Source organism: Gymnogyps californianus, chromosome 3, assembly GCF_018139145.2.
Source record: "Gymnogyps californianus isolate 813 chromosome 3, ASM1813914v2, whole genome shotgun sequence".
In the NCBI taxonomy this organism is placed as follows: domain Eukaryota; kingdom Metazoa; phylum Chordata; class Aves; order Accipitriformes; family Cathartidae; genus Gymnogyps; species Gymnogyps californianus.
In genome coordinates this window covers 78,878,600-78,892,603 of record NC_059473.1, presented here as the reverse complement: position 1 = coordinate 78,892,603, position 14,004 = coordinate 78,878,600, and the positions used below count along the sequence as shown (strand labels likewise).

Below are 14,004 nucleotides of genomic sequence, written 5' to 3'. Positions count from 1 at the left end.
AAGAACAGAGCATGGTTATCTATCATTTTGGTTCACGGGAACTTTGCACAATATCGTAGTAGTTCAACAAAATAAGCTTAAGAAATCAATTCCAGCAGTCACTTGTTCCATATCCAATAACACAGTCCACACCATATTAGTGCTGATAAAACTTGTTGTAAGGAAACTTAAAAGTCTCCAACTGTGCACACAGTATTAACAGATTTTAACCTGTATGTCTCCATTTGTCAAGAAAGTAGAATAGACTTATTTCATTTTCAGGAAAGACATCATGAAAATAAATATAAACAAAATAAATACATGGCAGGGAATATCCAGACATGCTGATTATTGGAGTAAGCTTTTTGAGCAGGAAGTGAAGGCTGGGGTTCAACACTGACTAAGAAGAAACAAGAACAGTGACACATTGTCCATTAAATGATCCTTGTCTGCCATGGAATGTGTATCGGGCAGAATGTCCTCAATGAAGAAAAAGGGTATGTGATGGTGTCATTACAGGCTTGAGGACTGATTTAAAGCAAACTAGACAGTCTTATTTTCAGCAATTCTTAATCAATGATTCTTAATTCAATGGTCAACACTGCAACACTAAAAAAAAGTGTTAACACAATGTTTTCCACTTTATACCTACTATCAGTTGTTAGAATCTGAAAAACTGAACATAAGGATGACAAGCTTCAGGGTGTTTACCATACCTCAGCTCCGCCCATCCATTTTGGTTCATCGGGAAATTCAGCACATAGGACATCTTCTGACTGGTTAGTTCCTAATACATGATAATGCAGCTTTTGGTGCAGATTGGTGGAGGTCTCAGTGCCTAGTAAAATGCAGATATTTAAACCAAGTAGTTCTCAAAGAAATCTGACAGCAAGCAAATAAAACTCTTAGAAACTTCTGTAACCCTTTGCATATAAAAGAGAAGAGTAATTCAGCAGAGAGAACTAGGAATGGTTCGAGTCTGCAACCGTTCCCCTCCAAGCAAACACCCCCCTCCAAAACAAAATAAAGCCTCAAACCACACTGCAAACCTGTTCAAACAGTCACCCTTCCCTTTTATTGCTGATAATATACTCTTCAAATGTGAAGATTTACCATTTCAAGCTTTGCTTTCTAGAAATATTAAGCAAGCAAAGAAAAACAACAATCCCTGACACCCTCTAACGATGTTTTTGCTCCCGTTTCACCCTCGGCAACTAAGAGGAGATTTATTGCCAATTAACATTCCTAGAAACCTTCATACTTCCATTTGCTGAAAATAAAAAAAAGAAGTATTTTAAAGCACTGCATGAGGTGCTACTTGATTTTTTTTTTTTTAAATTTTGTTCTTGCAACATTTTCCAACACTTCAGCTTCTGAATTACAAACATGTTTAAAAGTAAAAAACACAAGGTGGGTATCTAACGTGCAAGTCTGGCAAAATGATAGGCTGCAAAAGCAAATCTAGAGGCAAAATTCAGGCTCTCTCCAAGGTTTAACAAAGAGCACAGGTCCAGAAGAAACTTTTCAGTAGCACTGCCTTATAATAAGAGCTGCTAAATTCCTTCCCTACTGACCCTCCTCAGCAATTTACTCCACTTTGTGTGCTGCTCCTTGAGTTTTGCTAGCATAAACATTTTGTGTTGCTGTGCTGTGAACCACAGATGAATTAATCCAGTTGAATAACAAAAACCTTATGCCCCAGATTGCTATTCATCAGGTCAACCTCCCAAGCCAGTTCACCTATGCCCACACAAATGCATAAGGGGAAGAGATCTAAGTAAGCTGTCACCAGACATCAAATTCCAGCCAATAACACCCTGTATGAAAGCTAAGTAAATCACTGCAGAGGAAAAGAAAAGGAGCAGCAAACTTCTAAGAGAAAGACAGGGACAGGCAGGCAAGAGGATACCCACACCGAGTATAGGCTTTGGTCATACCAGACATAAGCTGATATCTAATCGTATAAACTAGTATAGCTAGGTCTTTCAGTATAAACTAGTAGAGCTAATTATTTGTTGCACCACTTTACTGAAAAGGTCATTTTGCCTCCACATAGCATGCAATTAGTACAGCCATACTTACCATCACTTTTCCCATCTTGTTTTGGATAGCAGTTATAGAACATGCCTTTTCCATCATGGGTCCATGCCATGCAACTGAATTTAACTCTCTCCAGTGTATCTGGAAGATCCTCAGGACCTTCTACCTTCATAAACTTGATAGTAACCCAATCAGAGCCACTAGAACTCAGGCCATATGCAAAGTATTCACCATCTTCACTGAATGCATAACCTAGGAAATTGGAACCAAACAAGATGAAGTAAGAACCAGCACAAGGAATCAATATTTTCAAAAAAGCGTTTGTTATTTTGCCACACAGCTTTTTATTATTTACTACATACTAGCCAAATCCCAATGAAAGAGAGGTGAAATTGGGAAAGTAGTTAACTGTGTTCACCGAACACTGAGAGAAGAGGGTTTATTTTCTGAACAACTGTGCAAGCAACTGCATCTACTATCATTTGGGATTCACAACACTTCTCCAGTCTCTGTGGACTTCAAGTAGTTCATAGATCTGAGTTCATGCATGCATACTCAGTAAGTATGTTCAGTAACATTGCTTATGCCCAACATCTGAATTATGATTTGAGTAGTAATTCTTCTACTACCCTGAGTTTGGGGGGAAGAGGGGGAGACTGAAAATACACACAGGTAGAGAACTTAAAGTGAGATTTTAAGTGAGAAACAGTACCAAAGAAGTCAACACAAATTGAGATGCAAGCAATGCATCCTGAAATAAAGCAAATATCACTTCAATATTGGAGTCTCTGAAAAGTAGACCCTGCAAAGCCATGAAAACTGAAGTAACTGGAAAAATTTGCTACTAGTGCACAAATGAACTAATCACCAGTAATCTCAGCTAAGACCTCTGATATATATGTCGCTCTATTCAAACTGTGAGGAAAACATGACTCTGAAAAAAATTCAGAAGAGCTTCCATCATAGTTGATAAGGATCAAATTCACTCTTGCAAATCACCTCAAGTCAAGAGACTGAATTACCATAGGCCTGTACAGACCTGAAAGTAACTACTGAAAAAAACACGCAAAAAAGTTGCATTTCATAGAAATCGTAGCTTTGAGATGCACCACTCTGCCACTCCAACATATTCTCCCCCATAAGAACAGAAGAGTGGCCATTCTGATTCAGAACAAGATTCCACCTAGCTGTCCTCAGGAGTAACCACAATGAGATGCCTACAAGAGTATGAATAATGCAAGCACATGTAATATTTCCCTCAAATATTCTTACAACCTCTGACCATTTTTAACTTAGTAGACTTCCATGAAGTAGTTGGTTAATGATCCTCAATGCTTCTCTCGTCCTTGACCTTGCCCTGCTTGCCTTTAAACCCACAGAAAGTTTTTTGCACCACCAACGTCCATTGGTAAGGGGTTCTACAAATCTACTTCTTGCGGCATGAACCATCACCTTCTTTTGTTTGCTTTGGACTCGACTCCCACTGCTTTCATTTGATACCCCCTCATTCTTGTAATAGAAAAAATGATGACTAACCAATCCCTATTCACTCTCTCCATGCTACCACATGCCACAAATGATTCTGCAGACCTCTATTATATCCCTGCTAAATTGTCCCCTTTCCAAGCTGATTGATCTGGGCACACTCAATTGTTTCTGACCTTTGCTCCATACCCTTGATTGTTCCTACTGCCCTCCTCTGAACTGTATTTCAGAGGTCCTTTTGAGCTGAGGGGACTGGAACTATATTTAGTATTCAATGCTACAGTATAAACCCCTGGGTTGCTAACGTAATGGTGTTTTCTGTTTTGTTCTTTATTTCCTTCTTAATCATTTCTGATATTTGATGTGCTTGTTTGGCCGCTACCGAGAACCAGGCTGACATTTTCATGGAACTATCTATTACAGCCTAAGAATTGTTCCCAAGTGGTCATGGTCAGCTCAGAGTCCATTCCATCCATTCCTCTACAAATGAGGTTAGGATTGTTTGTCCCCTGTGCATCACTTAATTTATCTGCACAGAGACTTCTACCTGTTAAATTTATTGACCGCTCACTATCGCTAAGGTCTTCGTGCAGCTCTTCAGTCATTCTTCAGCCTTTACCTGGAATAACTTTGTATCATCACCAAACTCTGCTACCTCACTGCTCACTCCTTTTTCTAATATATATGAACATTCTGAACAGTCAAAGTCCTAGCATAGTCACTGACAGAACTCTCCAGGTGATTTCCACTTTGACAGCCAATCAGTTAGTCCTGTCCCTGCCTTTAAATCAATTATTTATCAACTCCAGGAGTTTCCCCTCTTGTTCCATGGCTGTTGTTTCTCTAAGTGCATTTGGAAAGAGACTTTGTCATAAGCTTTTTAGAAATACAGAAAGATTATATGAACCCAATTCCTTATATCCACAGTTTAAGGCAGGACTTCTCACTAAAAAAAGCCATACTGATTCTTTTCAACTAGGTCACGCTTAAAGAAACATCCACTAATTCTATCCTCTGTTTTTATTACCTGGCCTTGAACAGACTTAAAGGACTTCTAGGTCCAGGGGTCTTGCTTCTACAATAAGCCAATAGGGAGTGGAAAAATGGATGGCTAACACAAGTTAAAGCCCTAGTGAACACAAGTAATTTTGTGATTCTCAGAAAAGTTAACGCTATGTTCCTTCACAGTCTCTTACTTTCACTTGCTGGCTTGTGTTAAAGATGCAAAATACAATTTTAAGAGAATTAGTCAATATAAATACATAAACTCTCTTCCTTGCTATGGACAGCCTCAAGATCTGTTCATATTTCAGTGGAAACCTGTTCAGAGTTGTGAAAAAAGATGTTGAGAAACTGAACCAAGTTAATTGTGAATACAATGTAGATTTGGAAGTGTTCTTCTGAAACACTACACAAATCCATGTATGGCTATTGCGACTCCTTTGATTAAGACAAGCCACTCCAGCCATACTTTTATAGGTGAAGAGCTGGAAACAATTTCCAACTTCTGCTGAAGACCCAGACTTATTCAGCAGGAACTGCTGTCTCACTAACCTCGCAAAGCCACAGTGCCATCATCAGAAAGCTTATTTGGATCAAGAAAAACTTTGGCATCAGCCTCCAAGGAGTCTTGTACATATAAAACTCGCTGGTTCTGCAGTCCTGTATTGTAGAAGTGAAAATACCTAAAAGAACACAAAAGGGAAAAATAAGTAGGAAGAACTCAGATTTTCAGTTAGGCAAGCAAGAAAGACTTGTATGAGACTGTCACGAAGTGAATAAAAGACAGATAAATATATAAGGGAAAGACAAGCTTCACAGTAGAGTAAGAATCATGACTTCCTCTGTGGCCATCAGGGATTTAACCATCCTCTGTAGGTGCCTCTCTCCCCCTTAGTACAGAGGATGCCCAGACACTAATTTCTAGGCCTCTAAAAAGGAGAGGAATCTCATCCCAATGTGATATAGATTGTGTAGAAGAGACCGTAGGATGCATCCAAAACGTCTTTTAAAAATAAAAGCTGCATTTGCCACAGTGCATTTCAAACAAAGCTAAGTATACTATAAGCTCCACATAACTGTTTATGTTAAACAGCTCTGGCAGCCTTAGCATTTGTTTCTCTGTTACAAGTATTGGCACAGGTTCCCATACCCTATGTTCTAAGCTTTGTCATTCATACAGCTGCTTTCAATCTGTGTCGGGTGGCAGACAGATGTTCAAATGAAACAGAACTGAAATTGTTTCATCTGTATTTCCCAACGTCCCTAAAACTGTGTGTGTTTTGAAAAAGTTGTAGGAACAGAGAATTACAAATTCTCTTTAGTGAGGGATACTCTTCTCATCTTAAGACACTACAGAGCTCAAAGGAATTAATAACTGTATTCTATGCAATTCATAGGTACTACACTTTTCTTCCTTCATAGGACTTCTGAGTTTTACTACACAAACCCGTGACTTAGCAAATCAAATAGCAGCTTCACCTGCGGGAACAGAAGAATTTATGGGGTAATGTTCAAACCTAAACATAAGTTCACATATTCCCTTAGACTGTGCAGTACTTGGATACAAGCATGGGAACCTGGTAAACCCAAAAGGGGTAACTATACTCACAAAGGCCTGGCTAACAATCTAAACTAGTAATATGTTCAAATACTAAACAGTAATGTTCAGTGAGTGACAAAATTGAAAGATTTAAAGGAATAGAAGAAAAAGACATGTAATTTTCCATTTGACCATGCATATTCTAGCCAATTTAACCTCTGCAATGCTGGGCAATAAGCTGGGAAGCAAAGGTCAAACAATGCAACAGACACAACACCTCCCTGGGCACTCTTCCTTTCTGCAGATTCTACAGAACAGCTCTTCAGACACTGTCCTTTAGCACTTATTCTTCAGCAGAAAACTGGAGTAATTAAATTTAAGAATTTCTAAGTGTCATGGGAAGTTTAGAAAGTTCTTCAAATAGAATAGTTCCTCCCCCTGCCCCTTACTAAGTGTCACTTAACTTGGCAGAGTCCTCCTGATCTCCTCAAACACCATAATACATGGGGTTTTGGTATGATTTTTAAACCACTGTGATTTAAGTTCATCATGTGCCAAGAAACAGAGTAACACACAGAAAAACTAAAAAGACATCTATTAAAATCTAAGTAAAGTGTCATAAATTAAAGCAGTTTGAGCTCCTGGCATAAATGTTCTTCCTGAAGGACAGTCAGCTGCATCAAATTAAGACTTTTTATCTCTAGTGGAGACTATATTCATCACTGCCATGAGCACTTCTGCAACATCAAGCCTTATCAGCATTGACGATAACCACACCCAGGCATGTTTGCACTGCACAGGGAGAATGGGTCAGAGAATTCAGAGCAGTCACTGACCAGGCCTGCTCCAGAATCAGATTCAGCATAGCTACATCTGCATAAGCATCACATACAAACTAATAAGCTTTGCCTGACTCACTCAGCAAGGCTTACTTCCCCAGATGCAGCACTGTCCTAAACAGCTCCACTGCCTCTGGACTTAAACCTCACACCTCTATACATTGATGGTGCTGTGCCACATCAGTGACAACTTAAACCAGTATCAGCTTGAGTTCACTCCCCACAATATACTTTTACAAAAACCCACATAGCACAGAACTTCCCTCCCTTAGTAACAAGTATCCACACCCTCCTCACAGCATAGGACAGATAACTAAAGAGCAGCAGATCTCCCTCAGTATCTGTGCAGAAATCTTAAGGCAATGAGACATCTTCTGCTCTTTCTTGTGGATGACAGTGAAAACATACCTGGCGTATCTGGGTGCCCACTCAACAAGGATCAAACAACTGAAAATACTGAAAAACACTATTTGTGTTTCCCATGATTAAGAATGGCTGGCTGTTTCCACTACCTCTTTTTCAACTGCTAAAACAATCTTTAGATGTTACTAAGTTAACCAGCAGTTTCATCCCCTTATTCCTTTTCTCTAGGAGATTGCTAGTGTTTCTGAAAGAAGTCACATAAAATTGAGTAGCAGCTGCAGTCTCCAGACCTTGGGTAAGCCACAGAAGCACCATCTCTTTACCTAGCCACAGAATTAAAACAAGGATACAAGTAGGCTAGGTATTGGAATATAGCAGGATTTCTTTATTTCTTAGAAGACAGATCTTTTTGCATCAGTTACCTTAAGTCCTCTAAATGATTTTTCCCCTATCCCCTGCAGACACAGGAGCCATTTTTCACAAGGCAATTCCCAGTGCTTTTCACTGGCTATGACTAAACAAAAACCTTACCAGCTGCTCAAAGTATGACCAACATAAGAGCAGTATTTTAGTAAATATTCAGAACAACATGGACATGGCAGACTTGTGCTGTTTTCAGGATGAGGTGCCTTTAACTATACTGACAGTGACCAACCCTGAAAGGAACTCCCCAAAGTTTTACCCTTACAACGGTTATTCTACAAAGTTGTCTGAGTTTTCATAAACTCAAAATTCTTCCTACAAAAAAAAAAGATGACAAAAGAACAAGAAGATAATATGACTGGGAACTGGAGACAGTCAAGCATCTTGCGCTCTGCATCATGCAACCATATATATTAACATTGGCTTACTTCTACTTCCCAACTATAAAGGAATAAATACAAATATAATTTATAATTTGTTTTCCTAACTAGTAGTTGCTTTGGAGTTGCTTCACATTCTTCACCACCTACAAAGACATTCCTCACATACCTTTTTCCTTTCTTGAAGTGGCAACTGTACTTAGGATAATCGTAGAGTTCAGTCATTCGTTCTTTGAACAGTCCTCTGACAGGACACTGCTCGAGAAAGGGTACTGTAAGCTTGTTCTGAGCCTCCACAAATGCCTGAAAGAAAACAATCCCCCCCAAAAGACATGAACTCAAGCAGAAATGCTATTTCCTACAAGAAACACTATTTTCTGAAGCAATGCATCACAGACATCTTTCCCCCCATATAGGTTGTGTAGTGTCACACCTGAAGAGTCTTACATACTTATTTGCATTATGCCACAATACTGTAATAAGACCGACCTTATATCTTGAGTAATGTCTCTCCAGGGCATGCGCTGGGGTAACCAGTGGTTCGGCCAAAGACAAGCCAGATTCCTGCCATTCCCCTCTAAAAAAAACCCCCAAGTCTCATGCTTTTAAAAACTCTCCTTGTATTTGCCTAAATGGCATAGAAAAGCTAACTTACAGTATATACCTAGGAAATACCATCTTCCCTTACTTCAACACAAATATACGATACCCCAATACTCTATGATAAATAAATTAGGAAACAGATAAAGAACAGAGTCCCTCTGCCCACAGACAGCACTATCATTTCAGGAGCTGTGAAGGGCTGGAAGATGATGCAAAACGTCACGTGCACCATCTGTTCATCCTATTAACATAACACACAGGATTAGTCCCAGTCAGTATTTCTTGGAAAGGCCAAAGTACTGTCCGCAGATCAGTTCTTAGTTACAAAAGGCAAGAATACCTAACCTCTGAGAAGAGAACTTTGAGGAGTCTGGTTTCTTTAAAACACTCCACTTCCCAGTCACAAACACTTAACTACAGTGACCAAAACCATTACCACTCCAGCTGTTTGTTAGAGGCTGCCACTCCCACGGCATGCATGGAAAAACTGGTGCTCAGTTAGTGTTTCACCATCCCTATTTATACCACACTACATTAGCATAAAATTAATACCTAAGCATCTTAAGGTGAACCACAGCTGCTAAGAAGCAGACATGCAGGCTTTTCTGTCTCTAACATGGAGTAGGAAGGACAAGACACACTGTGTGTGGCTGTAATTCACAGCTAGACGTCGCAATGATGGCTGCAGTATCACTCTCGGACCCTAGCCTCTCGCCTCCAGCCTGAAACCCCATCCAGTCATCTTTTGCTTACACAGGTCTCTTTCCCAGTTGCTTTGAAAGAGGCTATTGTTTCTACTGGTCCCGAATCTGTCACACAGCAAGCAGATCAACGCATGGTAACATCTGAGCTACACTTCACCACAGGGCATGACCAACAGGAACAGCAGGGCTACAATCCATATTCCACAACTTGTGTTTCACAGTTCCTCAGAAAAGCCAGCTGCTGTACAGAGTACCTGGCACACATTTATCAATTGCTATCAATGTTTACTCATTTATTAATTCTTCAGGTGAAAAAGAGGAAAGAATAGAACACAAAACTCTTTCAGTAGCATTTTACAGACGTTTCACACGGTGAGAAGCGAGCACATGGGGCAAGTAGAGACACTCTCCCTCCCATTTGCCTCACTGCCACGGCAGTGCATGGCCAAGAGCTGGATTACATGCCAAGCTGTGTGTTCAGAAACTTGTCAGGCCAAAGGTAAAGGAGAAAGCGTATTAATTACGGTCAGTCTCCACTTGAGAGCATACAGAAACTGACAACCTTTAAACATGAGAGTGCAGAATTAGTAATGCCCTAAGAGCACTTGGCTAAGTGCTGAAACATATTAGTTTAAGAATACGTGGGCTGGTTACACACAAGTCACCACTCAAGGATGACACAAGAAAGCAAGCACTACAGCATTGAAAAGGAACAAATACAGAAGGCTAACGATGACTTCTGGACCTTTACTCAAAATTAGACTCTATGTATCAGCGAGGATTTAGTCAGGAAATGATCCCTTGAGAAAAAGGAAAGAGGTGAATGTATTGCCAAGGGAAGGCCAATTTTTGCTTCTGTTCTCCCTTTGAGGATCATACTGGCATAGACAGCTTTAACACCCAGCACGGCAGCACAGCACATCCCAGTGGTAAATCAAAACGGCATGCAGCCACCACATTGTACCACTATAACTGTTCCCCCCACCACCAGATGATGAAAGAACTTAATCAAATCTACCCAAGAATTACGTGTATCTGAATTTGTTTTCTCTAAAAGGAAACACATACATTTCAAAGACCACATACACAAAAATCTAGACAGCACATGCTACACAACTAAACTAACTACTCAAAGTGCTGTGACATTTTCAGAGAAAAGATGTCTTATTAAAAAAATTTATAAAACCATCCATTGTACTGGATGGGGAAAAGCACTTTTCAGTTGCATTTAGTGGACAGAAAGTGGCACACATCTTTGTTTCGTCTATCAATAATGCAACCAAAATGGTAACATTGCTGCAAGGGTATACTGGAACTGTGCGTTATTCACTTTTACCTGCATAGTCACATCTTACCACATCTGCTTTCATTACTGGTATTCAAAGAGGAGAGACAAACTTTTCTTTACAAGCATTCATCACACAAGAGCATACTTACATACTAACTATTGCACTCACAACTGAATCACTAGTAATTCTGCTTTTACAGGAACTTAATATATTTTTCCCGTTTCCACTTAGCATGCACCAAAGATTCCAAGACTATTTGTAAAAGGGAATGCCATTGCTATCTGAAAAAGGAGGTAGGAATTACAGGTTTTTGAAAGAGTTCCACTGAGGAGAATCCAGTCCAGTTTTGAAACACTCTGTTCTTACACTTCTGAGCACGAGGTTGTACTCATGTTCAAAAAGCAATACATAACTGAAATATTGCTCTAGGTAAAGTACAGGAACGGATGTCACCAGAAACTCTCACAGTAAACAACTCTATTCACCACGCTGAGCTAAACAGATGCCACCCAGGCTATAAGGCTAACAGTAACTCTGTACATCTTCATGAGCCTATAGAGAAAGATTCTTATTTTACCTGTAGAAATCTGCATCTGACAATCTATCATAAGCCTTGAACCAGGACAGAATTTGCTAGCAGAAGAAAGGACAGAATAAGGGTCCAAGTAAGGTGTATGCTTATGAGTATCTCAGAAAATAAGGTAATTTGAAAAGTAAAAGAACTTCTAAAGTGTTGTAATGAGAGTAGAGATGTTCTACTTGAGGCTGAAGTGTTTGGCCACTACTTGAGCAGGCCAATTGTTATTTTAAAAAAAGTATAACTAAATTTCATCTAAAAAACACATGCCACAAAATTTTTTAACCATGCTTTCACAGAATCATAGAATGGTTTGGGTTGGAAGGGAGCTTAAAGATCATCTAGTTCCAACGCCCCTCCCATGGGCAGGGACACCTTCCACTAGACCAGGTTGTTCAAAGCCCCATCCAACCTGGCCTTGAACACTTCCAGGGAGGGGGCATCCACAACCTCGCTGGGCATCCTGTTCCAGTGCTTCACCACCATCACAGTAAAGAACTTCTTCCTTACATCTAATCTAAATCTACCCTCTTTCAGTTTAAAGCCATTACCCCTTGTCCTGTCACTACATGCCCTTGTAAAAAGTCCCTCTCCAGCTTTCTTGTAGGCCCCCTTTAGGTACTGGAAGGCTGCTATAAGGTTTCCCCGGAGCCTTCTCTTCTCCAGGCTGAGCAACCTCAACTCTCTCAGCCTGTCCTCATAGCAGAGGTGCTCCAGCCCTCTGATCGTCTTCATGGCCCTTCTCTGGACTCTCTCCAACAGGACCATGTAGTTCTTATGTTGGGGGCCCCAGAGCTGAACGCAGCACTCCAGGTGGGGTCTCACGAGAGCAGAGTAGAGGGGCAGAATCACCTCCCACAACCTGCTAGTCATGCTTCTTTTTATGCGGACCAGGATGTGATTGCCTTTCTGGGCTGCGAGTGCACATTGCTGGCTCATATTCAGTTTTTCATCCATTAATACCCTCAAACCCTCCTCCGCAGGGCTGCTCTCAATCCACTCATCGCCCAGCCTGTATTTGTGCTTGGGATTGCCCTGAGCCACATGCAAGACCTTGCACTTGGCCTTGTTGAACTTCATGAGCTTTGCAGGGGCCCACCTCTCAAGTCTGTCAGGGTCCCTCTGGATGGCATCCCTTCCCTCCAGCGTGTCGACCGCACCACGTAGCTTGGTGTTGTCGGCAAACTTGCTGAGGGTGCACTCAATCCCACTGTCCATGTCGCCAACAAACATGTTAAACAGCGCCAGTCCCAATACCGACCCCTGAGGAATGCCACTCTTCACTGCTCTCCACTCGGACATCGAGTCGTTGACCACAACTCTGAGTGCGACTATCCAGCCAATTCCTTATCCACCGAGTGGTCCATCCGTCAAATCCATGTGTCTCCAATTCAGAGACAAGTACGTTGTGCAGGACAGCGTTAAATGTCCCGCGCAAGTCCAGGTAGATGACGTCCGTTGCTCCTCCCTTATCCACCAACGCTGTAACCCCATTGTAAAAGGCCACCAAATTTGTCAGGCACAATTTGGCCTTAGTGAAGCCACATTGGCACAGTTTCCAAGAGGATCCGCTCCATGATCTTGCCAGGCACAGAGGTGAGACTGACTGGCCTGCAGTTCCCTGGGTCTTCCTTTTTTCCCTTTTTAAAAATGGGGGTTATGTTTCCCCTTCTCCAGTCAGTGGGAACTTCCCTGGACTGCCACGACTTCTCAAATATGATGGATAGTGGCTTAGCTATTTCATTCACCAGTTCCCTCAGGACCCACGGATGCATCTCATCAGGTCCCATGGACTTGTGCACCTTCAAGTTCCTTAGATAGTCTCGAACCTCATCTTCTGCTATGGTGGGCGGTTCTTCATTCTCCCAGTCCCTGTCTTTGCCTTCTGCGTCTTGGGTGCTGTGGCAGTGTTACAACCCATCAACTTTCTACACGCCACTAAGCTATTCTCTCAAGATAATGATTTCCACTCACAGTATACTTTCCAAGGAGAAGTCTTAGGATAGAAATTGTTTTACCATTACCAGTCTTTGTTATTAACCTGTATTTACAGTTTAATAGTTACCCCCAAAATCTTCACACACATCTCAGTAAAAGGTAGTTCAGTGCAACTCCTACAAGGCGGCACATACTTTAAGTATTACAAAATAAAACTAAGCAGACTTCTGGTGGCTTGCCTCTTAGCACTTACTTTAGTATTTAGCAAAGAAAAATTCAAAGTGCAATTGGAAATTTATCAAAATGTGAATGAAACACTGGTCTATTATAACTACAAATCCATTTAATTGTAGTTCTGAGAGTTTCAATTCTAGTCTTAATCCAAACAGACACCTGTTTATAATACCACAACCCAACTGTGTATGCTACGTGACCCCAGCTCTTTCGTCCCTTGTCCATCCCTCATGTCTGAAACAAGCTATGCATTACTGCCTACACTGTCAGTGAGTTAAGGTACTGTATATGACTGACATACTTACAGTAGCAAAAGACTTTGCTGTAGTCTAAAAAAGAGCTTATTTCCCACAAAGTGTAAAAACAAACGAAGAAGTTGAAGAGTCCAACCAAGCCAAACCCAAGACAACAGTAATAGTGTGGTTTTGCAGTTGTGGCCTATGTCATCACCAGAAGTGTTTTACCAGCATAGCACAACATTTCAACTATGCTGTGGATGCTTCCTCAGTCTGTCTTAAAGGTCAATGGCCAAACAGTAGCAGAGCATGAACTCACATTCCACACTTCCTCTCTCCAAAGTGAGGTAGGAACTTCCCCATCTGACCAGG

At 41.0% G+C, this 14,004-nt stretch overlaps 1 protein-coding gene across 1 annotated transcript in view; it reads right to left on the bottom strand.

Moving 5' to 3' along the window:
- The window catches only part of PREP (prolyl endopeptidase), a 114,259-nt gene that overhangs the window by 95,179 nt on the left and 5,076 nt on the right, over nucleotides 1–14,004 (bottom strand). Inside the window, exons 3-6 of the mRNA XM_050893582.1 lie at nucleotides 8,221–8,354; nucleotides 5,059–5,189; nucleotides 2,062–2,271; nucleotides 696–817 (exon numbers count right to left, since the gene is read on the bottom strand). Coding sequence (XP_050749539.1) covers nucleotides 696–817; nucleotides 2,062–2,271; nucleotides 5,059–5,189; nucleotides 8,221–8,354 — 597 coding nt within the window. The remainder of the gene's footprint in view (nucleotides 1–695; nucleotides 818–2,061; nucleotides 2,272–5,058; nucleotides 5,190–8,220; nucleotides 8,355–14,004) is intronic.